General features: G+C 38.2%; 1 protein-coding gene across 4 annotated transcripts in view; it reads left to right on the top strand.

Moving 5' to 3' along the window:
- The window catches only part of TP53BP2 (tumor protein p53 binding protein 2), a 66,258-nt gene that overhangs the window by 25,770 nt on the left and 12,579 nt on the right, over nt 1-27,909 (top strand). For 2 of the 4 annotated variants that reach the window (XM_037737722.1, XM_017526387.1), the window contains 13 exons: nt 1,807-1,920; nt 5,639-5,721; nt 12,101-12,202; nt 14,718-14,892; nt 15,667-15,848; nt 16,214-16,378; nt 16,758-16,986; nt 18,384-18,494; nt 19,285-19,433; nt 20,349-20,811; nt 22,065-22,840; nt 24,555-24,692; nt 25,409-25,542. In XM_037737722.1, the coding sequence (XP_037593650.1) occupies nt 1,833-1,920; nt 5,639-5,721; nt 12,101-12,202; nt 14,718-14,892; nt 15,667-15,848; nt 16,214-16,378; nt 16,758-16,986; nt 18,384-18,494; nt 19,285-19,433; nt 20,349-20,811; nt 22,065-22,840; nt 24,555-24,692; nt 25,409-25,542 (2,795 nt within the window). In that variant the 5' untranslated portion in view covers nt 1,807-1,832. The remainder of the gene's footprint in view (nt 1-1,806; nt 1,921-5,638; nt 5,722-12,100; nt 12,203-14,717; nt 14,893-15,666; nt 15,849-16,213; nt 16,379-16,757; nt 16,987-18,383; nt 18,495-19,284; nt 19,434-20,348; nt 20,812-22,064; nt 22,841-24,554; nt 24,693-25,408; nt 25,543-27,909) is intronic. The other 2 variants (XM_017526389.1, XM_017526388.1) reach the window with 2 other exon arrangements.

Genomic DNA, 27,909 nt, shown 5'->3' with positions numbered 1-27,909 from the left:
TGAGTAGCTGGGATTACAGGCACGCGCCACCATGCCCAGCTAATGTTTTGTATTTTTAGTAGAGACGGGGTTTCACCATGTTGACCAGGATGGTCTCGATCTCTTGACCTCGTGATCTACCCGCCTTGGCCTCCCAAAGTGCTGGGATTACAGGCTTGAGCCACCGCGTCCGGCCTTGAAATTGTTTCTTAATATCCTTTGCTCTTGTTTACTCTGGCTTTTTCCCTTCCCTCTTGATTTGTAGGCATTTAAAAACTGTTCGGGATCTCAGGCCTATTTGCAAAAATGTAAATGTCTTTCCCTATTACTTAATTCTCTACGTGTTAAACCTTTCTTCTCCTCTCTTGTCCTCCTCTGATTTCCTTTTCCATTTTCTCACTACCCACTGGTGTATTTGCTCAGTGAACATTTCTTGGATGCCTTTTAATGTGCTAGGGACCACACGTGATTGAGAAGGATACAGAGATGAAAGCTGCCTTCAGGTGTCTTACAGGGCACAAGGAGAAACGAGTATCCACAGACATTTATAATACTTTGTGGTGGTTGCAGTAATAGATGTGTTTCATCTGCAGGAGAAAAGGGTGGTGGGCGGGGAGAAGATGATGAATGCTAGGAATGGTGTGTTCAGAGTCACATAGGCAGGAATGCTCTGGCGAGGAGATACAATCATGTGTCACTTAATGATGGGGATATATGCTGAGAAATTTGTCATTAAGTGATTTTGTTGTTGTGTGAACCTCATAGTGTACTTACACAAATCTAGATGGTAGCACCTACTACACACCTAGGCTATATGTTATGTAGCCTATTGCTCCTAGGCTACAAAGCTATACAGCATGTTACTGTATTGATTACTACAGGGAATTGTAACACAGTGCAGTGCATGCCCGTAGGTGTGGTTGGTGCCCGGGTGTTAGTAGGGAGTTTTGAGAACCTTTGACGGGTCCGTTTCAGTTTATTTAGGCCTGTGCCTGATTTTTTGCCATCATAGGGCCATCAGAATGTTAGCCTAGAGCTTGTGAGAAGGTCCATATCTTTCTGGGGCAGTCCATTGTGGACTTGAGTTCTTTCTCTGCCCCTGGAACCTGGAGATTTTACTTCTTTTGAGTACAGCTTGTGTGTGTGTGTATTTTGTAGGGGTGGATAGAACGGCTACTCAGAATTTCTTTTTGAGGCTTTCTCTCTAACCCCTTTTTGGGGGGTCTTAGAATATGTGTAGTTTATAAAAGGAGATTATCTTTGTCAACTCAGTGTGTTATGTTACTGGAAGTAGAACCAGAACTGCACTCTGTTGCAGCCAAGCAGATTAAATTCAGGGTTGGTTCACCAAATTGGCTGCTGAATGCTTGTCTGCTCTGTTCTCTGCCCATGTTTATTTAAGGTGCTGAGATAGTGGCCTTGATTACTGATAAATGTGTTGAGTTTTTGTAGGCTATTTCAACATTCTTATATTTAAAAATTATGTTGACATTACTGGAGTTTCGTTGATTTTAAGCAGTTGCTTCCTCAAACAGTACGTCTCATTTTTATATCCAGATCCCTTGAAATTGGAAGATTTTTTTTAGGACAGCTGGAGACATATTGTTTCTCCTGAAGCTTCTATTTTTACTAGGCATTTAGGTGTGCCCTTCTTTTTGTTTCTGGAAAAATTCTGACATGGGTATTCTCACTGGAAGAGGGGCAAATATAGATACATTTTTACAGCTATAATGATGTATAGTTTGCATGAAGGATAGATGGTGAATCATATGTTTATCTTTCTTTTACTTGAAAATAATGTGGTTTCTACTCATTTGCTTTATTTAGAACGTCCAGTTGCGGATAATGAGCGAATGTTTGATGTTCTTCAACGATTTGGAAGTCAGAGGAATGAAGTTCGCTTCTTCCTTCGTCATGAACGCCCCCCTGGCAGGGACATTGGTAGGTAGTGCTCTGTGAATCATGAGAGATATTTAAGTTTTATTTTGTGCACTGGAGTAGCTGGGAGTAGTAGGTGGCACATGATGAGAAGCCAGGTAATTTGAGAGGTGAAGGAGAGGTTAGGAAGTTGAAACAGTGGAGATAGGCTGTGGATGGGGGAGAAGTTTGACCATAGTTTTTTAATGCAGGTGGGAAGGAGTCATTAGAGCAGGAGGTTGAAACTATAAGAAAGGGAATACTTGCTAGGGCAGGGTCCCTGATTAGGTACTTCCACAGCCCTGAGGCAGAAAGTCCTCTTAGACAAGAGGAAGGATCCCTCTTCCATAATAACAGGACAGAAATAAAACTGTGGCAGTGTGGCTAAATTTGTGCATTTTGTGGGAGTAGAGGGATTTCTCATCTAAAAACATTTGTTTTCTCTGAGCTAGTAGTGATGATGGAGGTGGGTGGGAAGTTTGAGCTGTTTTGGAAATTAGGAGAGAGGGCTTGCTAGGGAAGCCAGACTGCTGGGACCCTTGAGACCAGTTGAGATTAGAGACCTTGAGACCATACCTGATTTTTCTCCGGTGGTGGTCTATAGCCCAGGTGGGTTGTAAGAAGAGAAGAAAACCCAGGGTTTCTAGACAAATTCGATGGAAGGCCAGTGGGACAGGGGAGAAGAGGGTATTGGTGGGTGATATTTCAGCTGGGTGGGGAAGAAGTGAATACAGGACAGGGCTGTGAGGAAAAGTAGACAAGAGTTAAGAGGCTGCTAGTCCCAGTTAAATGAAAGAATAGGTGTCGTGAGAGGAAATGAGTAGACAGGCAGATTGAAAGGCAATGGTGGTCAAAAGCAGAATGTTTGAATTGAAAGTTTCAGAGGTAGAGGGCTTCTAGTGTTGTGGTTTCAGGTGGGGCCCTGAAATGAGCCCGAATTAGAGTGGAGATAGAACTGAGGCTTGCATTTGGGTGGTAACGTCAACCAGAATGAAACAGGACTTGGAGGTGGAGAGAGCAAGGGAGTCAACTGGTCACATTGCTGGTGACCAGGGATTGTGACCAGAGTTTATAGATGGACTGTAAGGGAAGAATGGAGAGTGTGGGGGGGGGGGCGGAAGCAGCAGTAGACACTGGGGACACAGCCATCCCTGTGACCTAGCAGTCTTGGAGGATGTGGGAGAATGAGCAGCTTCAGAGCTGAGATCTGTGGGGAAGTTCTGTTCTCAGTGAGTAGCCGCAGATTGAAGCAGGATTGCTATATATTTCTAAAAATGCTGAGATTTCATTGAAAAATGGAAAGTTGAGGCTACTTTGTTTGACCTCGTTTATAATTTTTGGGAGTAAGAATAAATTAGCCGGGTATGGTGGTGTGTGCCTGTCATCTCAGCTACTTGGGAGACTGAGGCAGCAGAATCGCTTGAACCATGGAGGTGGAGGTTGCAGTGAGTAGAGATTGTGTCATTGCACTCCAGCCTGGGCTACAGAGCGAGACTGCATCTCGAGGGAGAAAAAAGAATGTAGCAGATGTCAGATGTCGATTATTGCACATTATAAAAGCTCAGTTTTGGCTGGGTGCAGTGGCTCATGCCTATGATCCCATCACTTTGGGAGGCTGAGGTGAGTGGATCACTTGAGGTCAGGAGTTCGAGACCAGCCTGGCCAACATGGTGAAATCCTGTCTTTACTACTCTACTAAAAATACAAAAATTAGCTGGGTGTGGTGGCGTGCACCCGTAATCCCAGCTGCTCGAGAGGCTGAGGCGGAAGAGTCGCTTGATCCCCGGAGTTGAAGGTTGCAATGAGCCAAGATTGCACCATTTGCACTCCAGCCTGGGCAACAGAGTGAGACTCCATCTCCAAAAAAAAAGCACAATTTTATTGACTGTTGCTTTAACACAAGTGTCTGTATGGTACCTGACCACTAGGAATGATTAAATTTAGAGTATGGGTTAGCTGAGGGGCAGAGTTGACTTAGTTTGGCTCCTTCTACCCTATAGACGAGAAATGCTGATACTTAGGGATAAAGTGACTTGTCAGAGGCCACACACCTAGAGGCAGAGCCAGGAGCAGAACCTGAATCACCTCAGCCAAGCTACCTGGTTGCCTTTCAGTATCACTGGTGTCTGTAATTTTATTTTAGGTAAACATTTTTTTCTTAGGCTTTTTTTTTCTTTTTTGTAGTTTTATATTGGCATTTGCGTCTTATTTTTATTTCGTTCTCTATTTACGTCACATACATCCTTTTCTAATTAGTTGAATTTTACCCATCCATCTACCTGTTCAAATATCTTGCTGTATAGTACTGGATAAATTATTAAATAGTCTCTCAATAGTGCAATATGCAGTTTCAGTGTGTCTGTAATGTGAGAAATATAATCTGAAGATAAAGGAGCTGTTTTCACACTGCCACAAAACACCAGTGCCACATAGTGTTGAAATTGGGATAAAACAGGATTGTTTTTCAGTCTCCTTTATTAAGGTGTTAACTTACTCTTTTTGGTCTAGACCTCTCGCATAAGGATTAGGAGACTGTCACCATATTCTTTTTCCAATTTAACTAGGACCTATGACCCAGAATTTATGTGAAATTATGTTTAAACCTCTTGTTTTTTACTTTAATTATGTAACTGATAATGCAAAAGAGAAACTAGTTAAGTGTTCTCTTTAAGACAGCAAAGAAAGCAATTATTCTGAAATTATAGAAGCTTTTTTTTCTTTCAGAAATATTGTGTCAGATTACCTGAGATATTTTGTCAGAGAATTGAGCTGCATTTAAAAAATAAATCTGATTGCATTAGAGTTAGGTGTAAGTGTGATACTTGGCTCTGAAGGTAGACATGTCTATTTATTTGTTTATTAGCAGTGGGAATTTGTGCTAAGATTTCTGACAGTTATAATAGACATTTGAGTCAAAAGAAATTTTAATCTTAAATTTCTTAGAAGGTAATTTGATAATTTTTTTAATTTCTGGAAAGTATAGATATGAGCTTAATGTGTTTTTAAAATTCTTTGTTGATATTATTTGCTTCTTATAATTTATTAAATTAAGACCTTTCCTTATATGATACATTAAGTGGTACTGAAAGACTCATGCATTTTGGCTTTAAAAATTCTTTTTAGCCAAAAAAGCAGAATATGTAGTGTTTCCAGTGAATACCTTCCCAAACTTAAACAGAAATTTTTTGCTTAAATAAATGTGGAAGTACTTCATAGTACTTAAAAATTACCACAAAATGTCTGCAATAAACCAAGATACTACTTGTTCCAATTTTAAGTGCTTTCTTTTCAAAATAAGTTAAAAATATTGTTAGTACAAGGATGCATTGATTTAATTTTCAACTATTTATTTCAGTGAAGCTTTTCTTGATTTAACTACTGAGTAGCTAAATAGATGATTAGGAAGAGCAACTTTAAGCAAACGGTATGAATTACTAATAGTCAGAAGTACATTAAGTTTGTTAATTTTTCCTTTTTTGGTATGTGAATCAGACATCTTTCCTAATTAATAGGTGGCATGTGATATTAGTAGTGCTGACTTTTCACTGTTTCATGAAATTGTTTGCAAAACACATTGAGTTATGAGAACTTAAGACAATTGCTATTAGAAAATATTTTGTTTAAAGAATACATTAAACTTAAAATCTCAAACAGCAGTCATGACAGAATTCAGAAATGAACTGGTACTTACAGTATCTGTCAACTCGAGTGTTAATGCATAGTTTTTGAATTTTGTCCTTAGTCAGTGGACCAAGATCTCAGGATCCAAGTTTAAAAAGAAATGGTGTGAAAGTTCCTGGTGAATATCGAAGAAAGGAGAATGGTGTAAGTTGTTGTTTTTATCCATACTATATATACCACAATGATATATATTTTTTAACTTTAAGTCTTATTCATTATTAGTTATTCAGTGGGCTAAGGATGGCCCCCTTTTTAAATGTTATTTTAAATTTATTTCATAGAAACTATTAATTTTAGTGTTCTGTATATGGCTGAGTATTGGAATAAGTTGTATGCTTAATGTAACACAAATTCAGAATAAAATAAATGCTGAGCAAGTTTGAGGAAGTATTTGGTGATTTTATTTGTTGCTATCATCACTTTTTTAAAAATAGAAAATTATATATTTATACTCTTGCTGTTGCATATGAACTTGAGCATGCATCTTTGGTATACTTTGAAGACATTTCTTTTCAGAGATCACTGTTGTTAGGGCCATTAGGGATTAGCTAAATTACCTTTTTTCAATCTTTAGTACATTTACAGTAGAATTCAGATGATCTAAAGTACCATTTGTTCCTATTGTCTCTTTCTTCCGATTCTTCTTTTTCTTTTCTTTGATTTACTTGTTTTTGGCGCCTGGCCTTTTCTTTGATTTAATAGTTATCTTACAATGATGAGAGGATAATACATAGATGATAAATGATCTTAGCCATTAACAGGATTGTTTTAATGCATATCGATGCAATATGTCTCCTCCTTCACCAACTAGAGTTTAATTTTTTTAAAAAAACAACAAAACAATCAGCCTTGGCTGGGTGCAGTGGCTCACACCTGCAATTCTAGCACTTTGGAAGGCTGTGGTGGGAGGATCATTTGAGGCCAGGAGTTTGAGACTAGCCTGGCCAACATGAAGAAACCCCATCTCTACTAAAAATACAAAAATTGGCCGAGTGTGGTGATGCATGCTTGTAATCCCAGCTACTCAGGAGGCTGAGGCAGAGAATCACTTGAACCTGGGAGGCGGGGGCTGTGGTGAGTGAGCTGAGATCGTGTCACTGCACTCCAGCTTGGGCGACAGAGTGAGACTCCATCTTAAAAAAAAAAAAAAATCAGCCTTATGGAAGTATAACTGACCTGCAATAAGTTGTATAAATTTAAAGTGTACAGTTTGACAGGTAATGAAATGACCCATTATCCCCCTAAGTAAGTTTCCTATGTTCTTTTGTGACCTCTTCCTTCCCTCCCTCCCCATCCTCAAGGAATTGTTAGTGGGGCTACTTTTTTTTGAGGGGGCAACAGCCTCAGCTGCCAAAGGGGGTCTGTTTTCTGTGACTATGAATGAGTTGTATTTTCTGGAATCTTACGGAATGATTCATTTTTTGTTTGATTACTCAGCATAATTTGAGATTCATCCATGTTGTTATGTATATCAATAGTTAATTCCTTTTATTGCTGAGATATAGTCTGTCATCTGAACATAGCACAATTTGTTTGTCCATTCATCTGTTGATAGACATTTGAGTTGTTTCCAGTTTTTGACTATTTTATGTTAAGCTGCGATAAATATTTAGATACAAGTCTTCATATAGACCTATGTTTTTATTCTTTATAAGTAAATACTTAGAAGTAGCATACCTGGATCATATGGTAGGTATGTGTTAACTGTTTAAGAAAGAAGCTGGTGGTTCATGCCTGTAATCCCAGTTCTTTGGGAGGCTGAGGCAGGAGAATCACTTGAAGCCAGAAGTTTGAGACTAGCCTGGGCAATAAAGTGAGACTGTGTCTCTATTTAAAAAAGAGATATATCTCTTTCTATATATTTTTAAAATGCTGCTGGATGTTTCCATAGTGATCATATTATTTTATATGTCTGTCAGAGTTCCACTGCTTCCACGTCCTTGCCAACATTTGGTATGGTCAGTCTTTTTAATTTTAGCCATTAACATATATGTCTAGTGTATTGCATTGTGTGTTTAATAATAATTAAAACAAATTATTTTGTTTTTCTCTAATGACTAATGATTTGGACATCTTTTTATGTGCTTATTTGCTGTCTGTGTTTCTTCTTTGGTGAAATTATTTGTTTAAATATTTTGCCCAGTTTTCTGCTCTCTTACTGAGTTTGAGAGTTCTTTATGTAGTCTGGATCCAATTTTTTTTTTTTTTTAAATGGAGCATACTTTTAGTGTTGTATCTAAGAACTCTTTGCCTAACCCAGGGTCACAGAGATTTTTCTTCCTTTGTTCTCTTTTAGAAGTTTTGTAGTTTCAGTTTTACCTTTAAATCTATGCCCCCTTTTGAGTGAATGTTTGCATATGGTGTGAGAATCAAAGTTCATCTTTTTTTTTTTTTTTTTTTTGAGACAGAGTCTCACTCTGTCACCCAGGCTGGAGTACAATGGCGCGATCTTGGCTTACTGTAATGTCTGCCTCCCAGGTTCAAGTGATTCTCCTGCCTTAGCCTCCTGAGTAGCTGGGATTACAGGCACCCACCACCTTGCCCAGCTGATTTTTGTGTTTTTAGTAGAGATGGGGTTTCACCATATTGGTCAGGCTGGTCTCAAACTCCTGACCTCAGGTGATCCACCTGCCTTGGCCTCCCAAAGTTCTGGGATTACAGGCGTGAGCCACTGCACTCGGCCCTGAAGTTCATCTTTTTAAATATGAATATCTAATTGTATAAGCAATATTTATTGGAAAGATTATTCTTTTTTCACTCATTTGCTTTTGCGCCTTTGTCTAAAATAGTTGCCACATGTATGTGGGCCTGTTTTTGTATTCTCTATTCTGTTTCATTGATCTACTGGTCTGTCTTGATGTCAATACCACATGCATTGGTCATTGGAACTTTATAATTCTTGAAGTCAGGTAGTGTAAGTTTTCCAACTTTATTCTTCTTAGAGTTGTTTTGGCTGTTCTAGATGCATCGTACTTCCATATGAATTTTAGAATCAACATCAATTTTTACAAAAATGTCTGTTGGGATTTTAGTTGAGATTTTGTTGAATCTATAGATCAGTTTGTGAAGAATTGCCGTCTTGACAATATTGAGCCTCCAATTCATGAACATGATAAAATTCTCCATTTATTTGGATTTTCTTTCGGCAGTTTTTGAGCTTTTAGTATATATATCTTTGCCCCATATTTTTGATACTATAAATGGTATTTACAATTTTTAAATTTCTAATTGTTTGTAATATACTGAAATACACTTGATTTTTGCATATTGTTTGTTTTCTGATTTATCTTTTTCAATCTTACTTTTTTTTAGTTTAAGTTCTGGGGTACATGTGCAGATATTGCAGGATTGTTACGTAGGTATACACATGCCATGGTGATTTGCTACCTCTATCCCCCTGTCACCTACATTAGGTATTTCTCCTAATGTTATCCCTCTCCAATCACCCCACCCCACTGCTATCCCTCCTCTAGCGCCCCATCCCCCAACAGACCCTAGTGTGTGATGTTCCCCTCCCTGTGTCCATGTGTTCTAACTGTTCAGCACCCACTTATGAATGAGAACATGTGGTGTTTGGTTTTCTAGTCTTGTGTCAGTTTGCTGAGAGTGATCATTCCCAGATTGATCCATGTCCCTGTAAAGGACATGAACTCATTCTTTTTTATGGCTGCATGGTATTCCATGGTGTATATGTGCCAAATTTGCTTTATCCAGTCTATCTTTGATGGACATTTGGGTTGGTTGTAAGTCTTTGCTGTTGTAAACAGTGCCACAGTGAACATATGTGTGCATGTGTCTTTATAATAGAATGATATATAATCCTTTGGGTAGATACTTAGTAATGGGATTGCTCCGTCAAATGATATTTCTATTTCTAATCCTTGAGGAATTGCCACACTGTCTTCCACAATGGTTGAACTAATTTACGTTCCTACCAACAGTGTAAAAGTGTTCCTATTTCTCCACATCCTCTCCAGCATCCGTTGTCTCCAGATTTTTTATTGATCGCCATTCTAACTAGCATGAGATGGTATCTCAATGTGGTTTTGATTTGCATTTCTCTAATGACCAGTGATGATGAGCAATTTTTTCATATATTTATTGCCCACATAAATGTCTTCTTTTGAAAAGTGTCTATTCATATATTTTGCCCACTTTTTGATGGGGTTGTTTTTTTCTTGTATATTTGTTTTAGTTCTTTGTAGATTCTGGATATTAGCCCTTTGTCAGATGAGTAGCTTGCAAAAATTTTTTCCTATTCTGTTGGTTGCTGGTTCACTCTAATGCTTGTTTCTTTTGCTGTGCAGACGCACTTAAGTTTAATTGGATCCCATTTGTCTATTTTGGCTTTTGTTGCCATTGCTTTTGGTGTTTAGTCACGAAGTCCTTGCCTATGCCTGTGTCCTGAATGGTATTGCTTAGGTTTTCTTCTAGCGTTTTTATGGTGTTAGGTCTTATGTTTAAATCTTTAATCCTTCTGGAGTTAATTTTTGTATAAGGTGTAAGGAAGAGGTCCAGTTTCAGCTTTCTGCACATGGCTAGCCATTTTTCCCAATATCATTTATTAAACAGGGAATCCTTTCCCCGTTGCTTGTTTTTGTCAGGTTTGTCAAAGATCAGATGGTTATAGTGTGAGGCATTACTTCGAAGGCCTCTGTTCTTTTCTGTTGCTCTATAGCTCTGTTTTGGTATGAGTTCCATGCTGTTTTGATTACTGTAGCCTTGTAGTATAATTTGAAGTCAGGTAGCATGATGCCTCTAGCTTTTTTTTTTTGCTTAGGATTTTCTTGGCTATGCAGGCTCTTTTTTGGTTCCATATGAAGTTTAAGGTGGTTTTTTCCAGTTCTGTGAAGAAGGTCAACAATGGTAGTTTGATGGGGTTAGCATTGAATCTATAAATTACTTTGGACAGTATGCCATTTTCATGATATTGATTCTTCCCAACCATGAGCATGGAATGTTTTTCCATCTGTTTGTGTCCTGTCTTATTTCCTTGAGCAGTGGTTTGTAGTTCTCCTTGAAGAGGTCCTCCATGTCCTTTGTTAGTTGTATTCCTAGGTATTTTATTCTCTTTGTAGCAATTGTGAATGGTAGTTCACTCATGATTTGGCTCTCTGTCTGTTATTGGTGTATGGGAATGCTTGTGATTTTTGCACATTGATTTTGTATCCTGAGACTTTGCTGAAGTTGCTTATCATCTTAAGGAGATTTTGGGCTGAGACGATGGGGTTTTCTAAATATACAATCATGTCATCTGCAAATAGAGACAATTTGACTTCCTCCTTTCCTATTTGAATACCCTTTATTTCTTTTTCTTGCCTGATTGCTCTGGCTAGAACTTCCAGTACTATGTTAAATAGGAATGGTGAGAGAGGGCACCCTTGTCTAGTGCCAGTTTTCAAAGGGACTGCTTCCAGTTTTTGCCCATTGAGTATGATATTGGCTGTGGGTTTGTCATAAATAGCTTTTATTATTTTGAAATATGTTCCATTGATACCTAGTTTATTAAGAATTTTTAGCATAAAGGGCTGTCGAATTTTGTTGAAGGCCTTCTCTGCATCTGTTGAGATAATCGTGGTTTTTGTCATTGGTTCTGTTTATGTGATGAATTACATTTATAGATTTGTATGTGTTGAACCAGCCCAGCTTCCCTGGAATGAAGCCTACTTGATCGTGATGGATAAGTTTTTGACGTGCTGTTGCGCGCGCGCGCGCGCGTGTGTGTGTGTGTGTGTATTTACCCAGCAATCCTGCCATGTAACTTATTTGTCTGGTAGCTTTTTTTGTAGATTCCATAGCATTTTCTTCATAGATGATTATATTGTCTATGAAGGCAGTTTAACTTCTCTCTTACCAGTCTGGATGCTGTTTATTTCTCTTTCTTGTTTTATTGCGTTGACTAGAACCTCTAGGACAACGTTGAATAGATGTTGTGAGAGTGAATGTCCTTGCTTTGTTTCTGATGAAATCCAATGTGTCTTGATTTTTTTAGTGCTGTTGTATTTTTAAATGATATTCTAATGACTGAGTTCTAGGTTTGCTGCCAGTGCCTCAATACCATTTTTAATATGATCAAACACTACTGTTTGTAATATAAATTACAGAACAAGGTAATTCTGAATTGTTGCACTTATATCCCAGACTGTTGAAACTATTTAAACTTAAAAGATTATTAGGCCGGGCGTGATGGCTTACGCCTGTAATCCCAGCACTTTGGGAGGCCAAGATGGGTGGATCACGAGGTCAGAAGTTCAAGACCAGCCTGGCCAAGATGGTGAAATGCCATCTCTATTTAAAAAAAAAAAAAAAAAAGATTGTATTAGTATGTTTACATCTTAAAAAGTCAGTGCGGTGAGTATTAATGTAAGAATTAATGATCTGCTTAATACTACGAGAGAAAAATGGCTAAATAATTTTGTCATAGTTGGTTCAGATGGGCTTTTAAATAGACCTTTGAGGGTGGAATCTTCGTGATAGTTTTATAGTAAGTTGGGATTGTGTTTATTTGTGTTTTTACTTGTAGGTTAATAGTCCTAGGATGGATTTGACTCTTGCTGAACTTCAGGAAATGGCATCTCGCCAGCAGCAACAGATTGAAGCCCAGCAACAATTGCTGGCAACTAAGGTAGTAACTGCTTTTAAAAGACCTAACAGGCCACTCTTGTTGATGTATGTGTAAAGCTATTTACTTACCCCCAGTAAGCCAATTACTTCACAGATCTAAGTTGACATTTATTAGCCCAAAAGCTACCTGCCATTTGGTGCTCTCTTTAAGTCCTTACTACAGCATTTTGTAGAAATCCTTATATCATCCTAATCGTTCAAGATCTTCCTGACTTCTGATTCTGATCAAGATTAACCATGCTATGTTGGGTATCAATCAGACAGAAAAGGCGGAAAGAGCCCTTCATCTTTGCTATTGGGAACTACACTGGGCCACAGCAAGAGGAATGTTAAAGTTCCATCATGGCATGGTTAATCTTGATCAGATTAATCTACTACTGTCCCCTCCTGCAGCTTGGCACCAATAACATGCTGCTTGCATTCATTTGGGGACATTCATTATCCACAAACTAACTCTAGCCCTAGCCTCAAACAAGGAAAATATAAGAAGCCACTCCATTACTGTCAGAACTGCTGCTTCTCCTGCCAGCCATGGACTTCCAGTCTGAACCAAAAGCCAACAGACCTTTCTCTGTAAAGGGCTACATAGGAAATATTTTGGGCTTTGCAAGCCTTGCTGCCTCCATTGCAACTACTCAACTCTGCTGTTGTAAGCGATCATGGATAATAGGTAAACAGGTGGTGTGGCTGTGTCCCAATAAAACTTTACTTACACAAACAAGATAGCAAGCTGGATTTGGCCTGCAGGCTGTAGTTTGCCAGCCCCTGGTCTAAACACCCAGGCTCCACAACTGACCAGTCCTTTAGTGATTATAAGTTCACAGAAGCTGGGGTAGACAACTGATGGTTTGTCGTGGGCAAAGTTACCCAGTAGGGCTTTGAAATAATGGCCAGGAATTCTTTAAGGCAGTTCTCAACATGCACTGTGGACTTCCATGTCATACTTCCCAGGGTTCCTGTGCATTCATTTCTGTGTATAATACCAGACTCCAGCTTTTCCAAAGTCATATGTATCACTGCTTCCCAAACTTTAAGATACATACAAATCACCTAGGGATGGTGTTGGAAATGCATATTCTGAGTCAGTAGGTATGAGCTGGGGTTTGAGCTTCTGTATTTCTCAAAAGCTTCCAGGTGATGCTGATGCATGTTACATTGAGTAGTAAGGATATATAGTCAAATAAAAAGGTTGGTTGTTGAAGAATAAATCTCTAACCGTTTTAGTCTCAAAGACTAAAAAGTCCTTGTGGGTTTTTTTTTTTTTTTTTTTTTTTTTTAGATGGGTTCTCACTATGTTCCCTAGGCTGGATTTGAACTCATGGGTTCAAGTGATCCTCCTGCCTTATCCAGGGTTTTTGTTTTGATTATTTCCATGCTACTTATATGTTTTAGGCTTATTAATCTAAGAAATAGTTTACCTGTGATTATAAATTATGTGGCTCTGTTACTCAGTTTTAGATACAAATTTTAATGTAATAGAAACAAAATTTCTGCTATAACGAAAGTAGCAGAAATTTTGCTTGGGGAGCGGGAAGAAACATAATTTCAGATTCCACGATTGCAGCTTTCTAAAGGTGTTAAATATTTCTTCAGCTCTTTTCAGTGACCATTTATGGAGTATATACTATGTAAAATACTATTCAAAGAGATTTACATTTCACATTTTGTTTAATCTTCGCTATAGTAACATTGGTAATTACTATCGATCATCCCCATTTTATAAATGAAGAAACATAGACTTGCATACTTGGTGAGGTTATGCAGTATATTCAAGGCCTCATAGCTAATAAGTGGCAGAGCTTGGGTTTGAATCTAAATGTACGCCAAATCTTGTGCATTTAAATGCTTTCTTACAATGCTTCCCATTTCTATTGCTTTTTAAAATTGTTGCAACACTTGATGAAAAGTAGTTCAAGAATCACTGCATCCTTGCTGCATAAGAACCACTTGGGTTAAAAATACTGATTTCTGGCCAGGCATGGTGGCTCACGCCTGTAATCCCAGCCCTTTGGGAGACTGAGGCAGCTGAATCACGAGGTCAGAAGTTCAAGACCAGCCTGGTTAAAATGATGAAACCCTGTCTCTACTAAAAACCCAAAAATCAGCCAGGCATGGTGGTGGGTGCCTGTAATCCCATCTACTCGAGAGGCTGAGGCAGGAGAATTTCTTGACCTGGGAAGTGGAGATAGCAGTGAGCCAGGATTGTGCCACTGCACTCCAGCCTGGAAGACAGAGCGAGACTCCGTTTCAAACAACAACAACAACAACAACAACAAACAAACAAAAAACTGATTCCTGGATCTTATCCGCAGAAGATTCTAAGGTGGGCTCAGGAATATCTGTTTTGAACAGACTTCCAATGTGATTATAATGGCAGTGTTTAGGAAGAAGGTGAGACCAGACCAGGGTTACAGTGTACCTCAGTCTCAACATCTAAGTGTTGTGGATAGTTTATTTTTGAGCTTAGTGGTATACCTACCTAAAATGACATACCTAATGATTGCTTTTATCTTTAGGAACAGCGCTTAAAGTTTTTGAAACAACAAGATCAGCGACAACAGCAACAAGCTGCTGAACAGGAGAAGCTTAAAAGGCTAAAAGAAATAGCTGAGAATCAGGAAGCTAAGCTAAAAAAAGTGAGAGCACTTAAAGGCCACGTGGAACAGAAGAGACTAAGCAATGGGAAACTTGGTGAGTTGTTCCTTGTAGATTTACTTCTTTCTACATTTATTTGTCTTTTTTTTTTTTTTTTTTTTTTTTTTTTTTTTTTTTGTTTTTTTTTTTTTTTTTTTTTTTTTTTTTTTGAGACAGGGTCTTACTATGTTTCCCAGACTAGTCTTGAACCCTAGCCTCAAGTGATCCTCCTACCTCTGCATCCTGAGTAGCTGGGGTTACAGGTGCAAACCACCATGGCTGATCTGTAGATAACTTTAAAGGGAATCTTTTGAAAAAATGTAATTCACTACAGTTTTGATGCTGCATGTTCCTCTGAATTGAATTCAACTGTTGAATGTTTTATACAAGATTTCTAAGATACTTTTGGAAATGTAGAATTTTTTCCCCCTCTAAATATTTTTGACTGAGAATTTGATGAAGGCAACGATTTTTATTCATGTAATAGCTCCAACTATTACAATACAATTTTAATCAGAGTGTTAGTAATTTAATAGATCCACATAATCTTATAAAATTGAAAGTTCTAAAGAAATTTTTATTGTTTATAAAATTTGGAGTTTAATAATTTTAATGCAGATTCCAATAAAGATACATTGAGATTGAAGCACAGAGATTTAGAGGTGTCTCTGTTGATTCCAGTTGCTTCTAAAAGAAGTAGGTTGCTTCTAGGACATTCTGAAAAATTTTTCTACTTTTTATTAGAAAGCTTATTGTAAAGCTGGTTGCCTGGGAAGTAGTCCATTCTTATTTTTCTTTTCAACTGCTGTTGTTGTTCTCTTTCTCATCTAGTGGAGGAAATTGAACAGATGAATAGTTTGTTCCAGCAAAAACAGAGGGAGCTCGTCCTGGCTGTGTCAAAAGTAGAAGAACTAACCAGGCAGCTAGAGATGCTCAAGAACGGCAGGATCGACGGCCACCATGACAGTCAGTCTGCGGTGGCTGAGCTTGATCGCCTCTATAAGGAGCTGCAGGTAGATCGAAGCTGTTTGCTAAATGCTGTGCAGGCTTCTTTCCAGAAACAGAGTTGTTCATCTAAGTGGCAAGAGGTGCTAGATTTCAGTTGCCTTTCATTAAAGAGGGAGCAGGTTGTGGGGAGAACCTAAACTCCAGAGAATCCAGAGTAAACTCTAGTACCCCAGACAGGAGATTTGAGACATTCCTCATAACCACAGCTGGTGGTCTTGCACAGGTATCACTTAATTTCAAACCATGACATGAGAAGTGTGGAGGGACCTCATATTTTTAGAAATTATATAATAGTTAACCATGTGATTAACTGTTTGAGACATTTTCTTCCTACTCCTTGGCTACCTTTTTTCCCCTCTCTTTTATTCAGCTAAGAAACAAACTGAATCAAGAGCAGAATGCCAAGCTACAACAACAGAGGGAGTGTTTGAATAAGCGTAATTCAGAAGTGGCAGTCATGGATAAGCGTGTTAATGAGTTAAGGGACCGGCTGTGGAAGAAGAAGGCAGCTCTACAGCAAAAAGAAAATCTACCAGTAAGTGGGCCGTTTTGTAATGGTTTGGGGGAGGAGGCAAAAAGATGACCAGCCCAGTGAGGCTATTCATAGGCGCCTTCTTCAGAATCATTACTCAGTGTGCCCTCAGAACACAGACGCTGTTTATGGATCCTCAAAAGATAATCTGCTGCTTTTTTTACTTCTTAATGTTACTACCTGTGTAGCTCTGTCTAATACTTTTAATAAAGTGTGGGTGAGAGTTCATTGGGGACTGTTTATTTTGGGATGTTTTTTTGTAGACTCTATGGCTAGATTCTCAAAGTGCTCATTTTAAAAAATAAGAAAATGTCATGTCTTTTTATAAGTCTGATCATCTAAGACAATGTTTAACGCTGGAGGACCTGTGCTTTTTCCTAAGGTTTCGTCTGATGGAAATCTGCCCCAGCAAGTCGTGTCAGCCCCAAGCCGTGTGGCTGCAGTAGGCCCCTATATCCAGTCGTCTACTATGCCTCGGATGCCCTCAAGGCCTGAATTGCTGGTGAAGCCAGCCCTGCCGGATGGTTCCTTGGTCTTGCAGGCTTCAGAGGGACCGATGAAAATACAGACACTGCCCAACATGAGATCTGGGGCTGCTTCACAAACTAAAGGTAAAAATGGGTCATTTCCAAGTCCTGCACAGCCTAGTTCTTTCCTGTCCCCACTATTCTTTCTCCCAAGTTTGAGTTTTAAAAAAATCTCTTTGTTAAAATTCATTGTTCATGTTTGAATTCTAAATATGCTTTTGTATTCTTTGGTAGTGTAATGATAAGTTAAAAAAAACTTAAAATGGATATCATAGTTATACAAGGATAATTTTTTTTAACCCTAAATAATACAGTTCTATTCAGGAAATGAAATAAAATACAGTATCTTTGTAAACCTGGAAAGTGTTTTAAAAAGTTCATTCTTGCTACTAAGGAAATTTTGATCTGTTATTAATAACTAGAGAACTTTTCTTTTTGTATAAAAACATATGTAAGTTTTAATGGTGTCATTTTTACAGACGGTGAGGTTCTGAACCTATTATGTTGATTAGTGGTATTAAATATTCATATCTGCTGACATGTGAGAATTTGTCTGCTGTTAATTTTTAGAATAACTTTAACCATATTGGGAGATTAAAAGTGAAAATAGCAGAGGCTCCTTGTGTTAGAATACAAAATGATCTTTGCATTCTGTGTAGTTGTCAGATACATGGAGAGGGGCAAGCCAGAGTCTGGTAATGGGAGGAGAAGGTGTGGGAGAATTGTAGGAAAACTGGGATAAAGCATCCTTTGATGACCTTATTCAGACCCCTGGATGGAAGAAGTCATAGCCAGTATTGTCTCTGTTCTCTAATCATAATCATATGCAAAAAATAGCTGATTTTAAAATTATTTTTGTTATTTTACCATAATTACTACTGTGAAGCAGTAGTATCATGTAGTCTGGATTTTACTTTGAAAGAGTTATATTTGCTTTGTTTCTGTAAGGAAAAATGAAAGCAGTGGCTTTTGAAATTTAAGTATTAGTGCAGAAAAAATCTGACTATACTGATTTGTGAGACCACAGTTGAAGTCCTGGATTAAGAGTCCACATACTTACTTTTTTGTTGTGCATGTATCACTTAAAATATCATTTATAAAATACATCTTAGACCCTTAGGTCTTCTGAATTGGAAACCTTAAAATACTGTTTATAAAATACGCTTTAGACCCTTAGGTCTCCTGAATTGGAAATCACTTTCTGGGTGTGAGGGTGATGTTTTCTAGCACAGTGAAGAATAATGTGTTTTTGCTGGTTCAAGCAGACTTTCTATTTGCTGTGACTAATTCTAAATTGCTTGAGTAAAGTGGAAGAATCTAAAATTAGAAATATAAAATCTAATATAGTATTTTCTAAGTAAATTTATTGGGGTGTTGTGAGTCTCGAATTTAAAGCTGTTTTTAGAGATTAAAAGTCTTAGCAAAAAGAACCATTAAAAATCTCTTTAGAGTGCTGAATTATTTGCTTTTCTGTATTTTAGGCTCTAAAATCCATCCAGTTGGCTCTGATTGGAGTCCTTCAAATGCAGATCTTTTCCTGAGCCAAGGCTCTGCTTCTGCACCTCAAAGCTCTGGGAATGCTCTGGATCAAGGTGAGATTTATTTGCGCTACTCCTGAATATTAAATTTTGGTCGTCTAAAAGGTGCTGTGTATTATTTTTAGATAGTACATTTTCTTTCCTTTTTCCTACCTTCTGTATGTCCATCCATCTATCCTTTCTTCCTTTTTTTCTCCTTCCTTTCTCCTTCCTTCCTCCCTTCCTTCCTCCCTCCCTCCCTCCCTTCTCCCATCCTTCCTTCCTCCCATCCTCCCTTCCTTCCATCCTTCCTTTCTCCCATCCTTCCTTCCTGGATCTCACTGTGTCACCCAGGCTGGAGTGCAGTGGTGTGTGCTCATGGCTCACTGGTACAGCCTCCACCTCCTGGACTCAAGTGATCTTCCCACCTTAGCCTCCCTAGTAGCTGGGGATACAGGTGCGTGCCACCATGCCTGACTAATTTCTGTAATTTTTGTAGAGATGTGGTTTTGCCATGTTGCCCAGACTGGACTCCTGGGCTCAAGTGATCTACCCGCTTCTACTTTCCAAAGTGTTTGGATTACAGGCGTGAGCCACTGCACCCGGCTGATAATTCATTTTCTAGTGTATTAACACTAGGGACAATATATAATGGTATTTATTTCCAGAACACCTTAATTTAGCTGGAGAACTCAGGTTCTATTATTATAGCACTTGAGTTATCCTTTTATTAATTTAATTAAAAAATAGGAACACGCTTTGTGGACACAGATTTTTGGAGAGATTTAGGAGAGAGAAACTTACGAGTGAATAAGATATTTTATTCCAAACAGTTTGAATGTCATTGTGATTTTTTTGTCTTTAGTTGATGATGGAGAGATTCCCCTGAGGGAGAAAGAGAAGAAAGTGCGTCCGTTCTCAATGTTTGATGCAGTAGACCAGTCCGCTGCCCCACCCTCCTTCGGTACTCTGAGGAAGAACCAGAGCAGTGAAGATATCTTGCGGGATGCTCAGGTACCTATGAATATCCTGGTTTTGAAAATTTAATAGTGATTGTATAATGCAGTTTTTAGAAGGGATAAAGTATTATATGAGGGAGAACAGAAGAAACAGGATGTACCTAGGAGATTAGAAAATATATTAGCATTCTGTTACTTTAATTTCTTTTGTGTGAGTCTGTTTGTGCTCTCAGACCAGAGGCAGCGGCTGACATACTTACTGCTGGGTCATATTTTGTGTGATTCTTTAAAAAGTATAAGTGCATTGAAGAACATTGTATTTCTACTGTTCAAGTATCTTATTTCTTAAAAATTACAAAATGATTGTTTGGTGAATTATCTTTAACTGTTACAGCCTTAACCTTTGATAACCAGGTTATGTGTGAGTGTTCCAAATTAGGTGTGTGTTATGGCAGTTGTCTAAATTGCATGAAATTTGAGTGAACAATAATGGTTTCCCATTATTGATGCCATCTGTGAATATGAAAGATGACAATAAAAGTTTTCAAGTGGGCACTTAAATGTATTAAAATTGCCCAGATAGGAAGTAGAAACAAGGAGGAAATCATAAAGGGGAGATATTTTATTACATTATTGAAGTCTGTTATTCAATGTGAGTAAATACAGAGATTTAAAACTAGTGAACAGCCAGGCGTGGTGTCTCATACCTGTAATCCTAGCACCCTGGGAAACTGAGGCGGGAGGATCACTTGAGACTAGGAGTTCAATACCAGCCTGGGCAACAAAATGAGACCCTGTCTGTACAAAAATAAGATAAACATATGAAACAAAACAAAAACTAACATTTAAAAAAAATAGAGCTAATATTTTTATAGTGAATACTTAACATTTGTGAAATTAGGTTATCTAGAACATCCTGTGTACCTAGTTATGTAGTATTTTGACTGACTTCTTTTAATGTGTGTTATAGGCTGCAAATAAAAATGTGGCTAAAGTACCACCTCCTGTTCCTACAAAACCAAAACAGATTAATTTACCTTATTTTGGACAAACTAATCAGCCACCTTCAGACATTAAGCCAGATGGAAATTCTCAGCAATTGTCAACAGTTGTTCCATCCATGGGAACTAAACCAAAACCAGCAGGGCAGCAGCCAAGAGTGCTGCTCTCTCCCAGCATACCTTCAGTTGGTCAAGACCAGACCCTTTCTCCAGGTTCTAAGCAAGAAAGTCCACCAGCTGCTGCTGTCCGGCCCTTTACTCCCCAGCCTTCCAAAGATACCTTACTTCCACCCTTCAGAAAACCCCAGACCGTGGCAGCAAGTTCAATATATTCCATGTACACGCAGCAGCAGGCTCCAGGAAAAAACTTCCAGCAGGCTGTGCAGAGTGCATTGACCAAGACTCATACCAGAGGGCCACACTTTTCAAGTGGTAAGGTTCTTCATGTTCCTAGGTGATGTGCTTAAGTTCTGTATCAGAGCTACCATCTCTCAGCAGACATCAAAATAATGAATCCCTGTTCTGACTGAGGCTAAGGGTTTTGTTTAACTGTGACTTCTGTTCTTTATTGGGTGTTTAAAAGAGTGCTTGCAAAATGTCTGTTCCTGTAGTAGTAGGCAGTAAAGTTAACAGATCAATGAAGTGTGGTCTCAAGTCTGGAGGGGCTTATTGGTGAGTGGAAAACAAATGTACATGGGTCATTATAGTGCAGAAGGAAGGTATGTGTCTTCACAGTAGGTTGACCAGATGTTCTTGTCACATAGAGGACTGGACCACTGCCCTTGTGCATGTGCGTGCGCGTGTGCGCGCACACGCACGCACACACACACACGCACGCACCTCCCTTTATATATGTGTATGTGTCTATATATATTATTAGAAATATTCTCTACTGTATTTTAAGTCACTGTAATGAGGACATAGCCACTAACTATATGTAAAAATATAATTAAGGTTAATTTGTATTAAACATACACAGTTTGGAAATTTGTTGGGTTCTTTGTAAATTATTACTTTATAGGACTAGAATAAAATTGGCCATGTTTTAATTAAATGGAAATAGCTTTGTAGTAATGCAATAACCATATAATTGTGACCTAAGATGTCATAATTAAAATTCGACAGCAAAGAATGTTTTCTTTTCGTGGGCCTTGGTGAAAATGGAATAATTTGGGAATTAGATAATTTTAATATAATCAGAATGCTAACAGGGAATAGCTTTGGTAACTATAAGTGGTTCTTAATAATTTTATAAGCCAAATAGGATTTCTCATATTGATTCACTTTTGAAAAGTGAAAGATGGGATAATACATGTTTAGTTTTAATCTGGACACGAGAGGATTATCTGTTTTCATTGGTTCTAAATGGTTTTCACATTTTGTTATTTTAAATTTGGATGCTACAGCCAGTGATTTCTTAAAATTGGCAACATTTTCTTATTGTTTCATGAGATAATGGTGCATGTTACAATCATTGGGGGTTTCGATTCTGTAATAAGTTTATTATGCAAAGATGGATTCCTTTCTTTGTCGTTTGTTATTTTTAAAAATTAATTATATTTGAAGGGCATTGTGTAGTAACAACGACGAAATTAAAAGAGGCTTTAGTTATTGTTAGCTATTTCTGTTTCTTGCCAATTTTGTTTAATTAATGCTAATCAGGGTTTTTTTTCTTTTCCAATTAGTATATGGTAAGCCTGTAATTGCTGCTGCCCAGAATCAACAGCAGCACCCAGAGAACATTTATTCCAATAGCCAGGGCAAGCCTGGCAGTCCAGAACCTGAAACAGAGCCTGTTACTTCAGTTCAGGAGAACCATGAAAATGAAAGAATTCCTCGCCCACTCAGCCCAACCAAATTACTGCCCTTCTTATCTAATCCCTACCGAAACCAGAGTGATGCAGATTTAGAAGCCCTACGAAAGAAACTGTCTAATGCACCAAGGCCACTAAAGAAACGCAGCTCTATTACAGAGCCAGAGGGTCCTAACGGGCCAAACATTCAGAAGCTTTTGTATCAGAGGACCACCATAGCGGCCATGGAGACCATCTCTGTCCCATCATACCCATCCAAGTCAGCTTCTGTGACTGCCAGCTCAGAAAGCCCAGTAGAAATTCAGAATCCATATTTACATGTGGAGCCCGAGAAGGAGGTGGTCTCTCTGGTTCCTGAACCATTGTCCCCAGAGGATGTGGGGAGTGCCAGTACAGAGAACAGTGACATGCCAGCTCCTTCTCAGGGCCTTGATTGTGTGCCCGAGGGAGTTCCAGACAACAGCCCAAATCTCCAGAATAACCCGGAAGAACCAAATCCAGAGGCTCCCCATCTGCTTGATGTGTACCTGGAGGAGTACCCTCCATACCCACCCCCACCGTACCCATCCCCGGAGCCTGAAGGGCCGGGAGAAGACTCAGTGAGCATGCGCCCGCCTGAAATCACTGGGCAGGTCTCTCTGCCTCCTGTAAGTAATGTGCAGTCTCATGGCCTTTTCTGGAGTCTTTTACTTTGTTATGGTCTTCTTGGTGGCCACATTCTTCTTCTCCAGTTTGCGTTTTTATTTTACAATTCCCTTGGTACAGAGTGGATCTTAAAATGTTATCAAAATGTAATTTATTCAGCATAAAGAACATTTTTCTTTTTTAGAGAGAACCCATTTATTTGTGAAAGAAACAGAGTTTTGTTCTTATCCCTATAAACACTGCATTTGCTGTTTCTTCTCTAGCTGATGTCACATAATTAGGGAAGCAACATTCGACTGGGACTCAAAAGACCTGGGTTTGAAACTTTTGATTACTAGCTTAGCTGTGTGAAATCAGGCAGATGGTATAACTTCTCTCATTGGTGATGTCAGTCTTTTTCCACATTTTCTAGCAGTGAAATTTTAAAAAATGAAATGTTAGGTGAAACCTCAAACTTAAAACAGTGGTAAAATTGGAAGGGTTCTGGATGAAATGAGGGTAGGGAGGGGTAACTGGGCTGGGGTTCCCCTCATAAGCCTTTTCCTTCCCTTCAGTGAAGTCTGAAAATCTCAGGCTAACCTGGGATCCCTAAGATTTCCTTGTACTTTAACATGCAAAGTTATTTCAAAACTTTGTATGTTTTGGCTTGAGTGCTCCTTCCATACTCCTTCCACATAGTAAGCTTTCGTTTGAAATTTAAGCTTCCATTTTCTCACTTTGGTGAGAGAAAATAAAAATCCCAGAATGTCTAAATGAAGTCTGCTTCTTCATAGTTTAATTTGAAGTCACTTTACTTCAGTAAGCACGGAAAGAAGTAGGTTGCTGAACTATGAACTTAAAACGTGGTCAAAAGGAAAATAGCATTAAAAAATTTTTTTAAGTGTACCTTGCATGTTTGATCCCTTACATCTTTTAGATATGATAGTATTCAAAGATAATGATTGTCCAGAATTATTTTTAACAATTTACAGTAAATGTTTGCTTAAAAGTTTAATGTACTAAACATTTGAAACTAGAAAAAAAAAATTTAAATAGAGGTTAACAGTTTTTAAACAACTCTCTGCCTCCTAAGTTCTAAGACTTGCTTCTCTTTGAGTTTTAAACATAAAAAAAAAGAAGGAAGTTTTATGCCGCATTGGCCAAACCCAGTCCACATTACAGCCACTTGTTATTTTCTGGCCTTTTTGTTGCTGTGTCAAAATAATCCACATATTCAAGGAGAAAAATGGAAAACTAGAATTGGTAAAAGTATCTTACTTTCTTTTTAGGATTCTGCTCTTCTCTTCCTAGAAAAGTGGCTTACTTTTTCCTTCTCGTTTTAGGTGAGATAGAAACAACTGTCGTACATTCTTTAACAGTAGGATTGGCAAGTGTCATTACACTGTATTGCTTATGAGTTGTATTAACCACAGTCAGATAACATTCAAAGAACAGCATTATAGCCATTGAACATTGTGAAATATATTGATTGTCACTTAATGCTTTTTAAAACTTGGCAGTTTTCCAAATCTGAGATAAAATGAAGGAAGTATGTGGAGTACATATGTCATACCTCATAACAGGAAATGTCTCCACTTTGTTGGGTGTGTTTAAGACACCTATTTTATAGGATATTAGATCCTGAGAAGTTGTTTCTTCCCATTTGCTGCTGCTGTTCTCCTCCTTAGAGAATGAGATTTTCCAGGACCCTAAATTTTCCACCCATTTTCTTTGCAGGGTAAAAGGACAAACTTGCGTAAAACCGGCTCAGAGCGTATTGCTCATGGAATGAGGGTGAAATTCAACCCCCTTGCTTTACTGCTAGATTCCTCTTTGGAGGGAGAATTTGACCTTGTACAGAGAATTATTTATGAGGTATGATTATAATTGGTAAATTTCTTAAATATGACCTTGTATTTTGTTTTAAAGCTCTAACAAGAAAGCTACTATAGAGAAATTGTATTTTTAAATTCTTTTTTCTTTTTGGAATTGTGGGATTGTGTTCAGGAATGCTTAGGCACGCCTTAGGATAGGCTATGCTATTTTAAAGGTGTGGCTATAGAATTGTCATCATTTGGCAGTTCAGTTTTCACATGGAGTCCTCTAGAGTACTTTTCTTTCTTAAGAGAGATCATTACTCCCCTTTAGAAATTGTTCATGTATGGATTTTTACTATACTGTATTAGGTTAGAAATGTGGTCTCTACTTTTCAGAAGCCTACTATTTAAAATATTTTTAGTTGACTCTTTTTTTGCTTTCCATAGCAAATGCAACTTCTACTTAGAAACTAATTTGTGGTGAGAAGTTGGAAGGATAAATAAACAAAAATGACTAAAAGGATATAGTTTCTGGTACTTCTTTTTTTAAAGAAAACCTTTTTATAGTGACTGCCTACTTAATGCGGTTATTCTGTCTGTCTTATTTCTAGACTTGTTCTTGGTTTAGTTTTTTTGGCCCCTATAGGTTTTAATTATGATTTTTAAGTGTCACAACAGTCTATTTCTGTCCTTTTGACCCTAAAGTAGCCAGTTAGTAGTGACAATTCAGGTGACAAGAAAGTAGAGTGATACTCACTCTTCTTATTGATATAGGTTGATGACCCAAGCCTGCCCAATGATGAAGGCATCACGGCTCTTCACAATGCTGTGTGTGCAGGTCACACAGAAATCGTTAAGTTCCTGGTACAGTTTGGTGTAAATGTAAATGCTGCTGATAGTGATGGATGGTAAGATTTTCTTTTAAACTCCAGTCAAACTTCAGTTTTGGTAATCAGTTTATAAGCAGTGTCATAGTGCTGTTGGAAGACAAAGAACTATGTCAGTGTATGTCCTTAAGCTGCTTGTAATCTAGCTGGAGAAATGTGCTATCTATTTTTGATAGCTTCAACTCAGATCTGTGCTAATTAACATGTGTTCATGTAAGAGTTATCTCATTCCCATTCTGGAAGTAGGTGGAGTAGTAAATGATAAAAAATAAGTGTCACAAAGTAATATGCAGTTAATTAGCATGCTTAAGCAAAGTTGGGAAGTGCTGATTTAAGCAAGGTGTCCCCATTACCTGAAATGCTTCACAGTCTTCAGTATATGTCCATTCTATGTCTCCAAGAGGGGATTATAACTTGCAAAATATCCCACATATATTTGACCATGTAATCTATTTTTCATGGAACTAGCATGTACGTAAAACACAGGCAGTACTACAAGTAACGAGTATTGTTTGCAGGATAGTGGAAATGTTAGTCAACATTAATAATAATAAAGGTCCTAATAAGGTCCTGTCACCCCCAAAAACTAACAGAATAGATAGCAAATTTTGTATTTTATTAAAAAAAAAAGTTTTAAATTATAATGTGTTACTTTTGTGGAAGAATACAAACAATTGACTTTTTTCTATATAGGATTTTAAAAAGTTGTAATCACACTGTATTTACTCCAGTATTTTAATTTCACAACTTGTTTTTCTTACAACATGGAAAATATTACGATATAAAATTCTCATATATGCCTATATAGATTGCGTACACGTACAAACATTTAAATTAGCCTCATATTTATTCTACCACATGACTGTGTACTCATTTATTGTGACAGTCTCTCTTTTATTAGACATTGAGATTGTTTTCCAATTTTGTTTTGTTTTGTTTTAATATTTGGAGAAGCATTTTGGTTGCGGTTTTTAAACGTTTATATTTATAAAAGTAATGTGTGTCCACTGTGGAAAACATGCAAAATAAAAATAAGAGAAAAACAAGCCATCTGTATCCCTGTAATGTGGAGGTAAACACCATTAGTATTTTAATATATTTTTTTCAAGCTCTTTAAAAAACCTTTTTGTTTATTTTTATTTTTGTAGAGACAGGGTCTCACTGTGTTGCCCAGGCTGGTCGTGAACTCCTGGACTCAAGTGATCCTCCTGCCTCAGCCTTTCAAAGTGCTGGGTTTATAGATATGAACCACCATACTTGGCCCAAGCTGTTTTTCATATGCTTTTCACAAATGTGATTAAGCTCCTAATATATGTGTAATGCCTTAAGCCTGTATTTTTAGTTTAACGTTATAGCATAAACAAAACAAATTCTCACTGTGTCATAATGCCCTTGTTTTCCTAATGTTGGGAATTTATGTTGTATATAATTTTTCAATATTAAAAACCATGCAGTGAAAAAAATCTGTAGTAATATTTGCCAGACTATTAATAATAGTGTTCTGGCCAGGCATGGTGGTTAATACCTGTAATCCTAGCACTTTGGGATGCTGAAGCAGACCACTTGAGTCCAGGAGTTTGAGATCAATCTGGGCAACATAGAGAGACCCTGTCTCTATAAAATAATTTTTAAAATTAGCTAGGTGTGCTGGTGTGTGCCTGTAGTCCCAGCTACTCAGGAGGCTGAGATGGGAGGATCACTGGAGCCTGGAGGCCAAGACTGCAGTGAGCCAAGATTCCGTCACTGCTGGTGTGTGCCTGTAGTCCCAGCTATGAGGGAGTCTGAGGTGAGAGGATCACTGGAGCCTGGAGGTCAAGAGGGCAGTGAGCCAATATTTCATTGCTGCACTCCAGCCTGGGTGACAGAGCAAGACCCTCAAAAAAAAAAAAGTGATCTGGAATGGGGAAATAAAAAATTTTTTTTTTGTCTTGCTCTGTTGCTCAGGTTGGAGTGCAGTGGCACAATCTCGGCTCACTGCAACGGCCCTGGGCTGAAGCAGTCCTCCCACCTCAGCCTCCCAAGTAGCTGGGACTACAGGTGTGTGCCACCACACCTGGCTATTTTTTTGTATTTTTAGTAGAGATGGGGTTTTGCTGTGTTGCCTAGGCTGGTCTGAAACTCTTGAAATCAAGTGATCTGCCTTCCTTGGCCCCTCAGAGCGCTAGGATTACAGGTGAGTTACTGTGCATGGCCAAAAAACAACGTTTTTGTTTTGTTTTGAGATAGAGTCTTGCTGTGTCTCCCTGGTGTGCACTGGTGTCATCATCTTGGCTCACTGCAACCTCCGACTCCTCTTCAGGCGACTCTCATGCCTCAGCCTCCTGAGTAGCTGGGATTATAGGTGTGCACTACCGCACCCGGGTAATTTTTATATTTTTAGTAGACGTG

This window comes from Cebus imitator, unplaced genomic scaffold, assembly GCF_001604975.1.
Source record: "Cebus imitator isolate Cc_AM_T3 unplaced genomic scaffold, Cebus_imitator-1.0 Scaffold42, whole genome shotgun sequence".
Taxonomy (NCBI): Eukaryota; Metazoa; Chordata; class Mammalia; order Primates; family Cebidae; genus Cebus; species Cebus imitator.
Note: the sequence above shows the minus strand (reverse complement) of the source record. Positions and strands in the feature narration are given on the sequence as shown.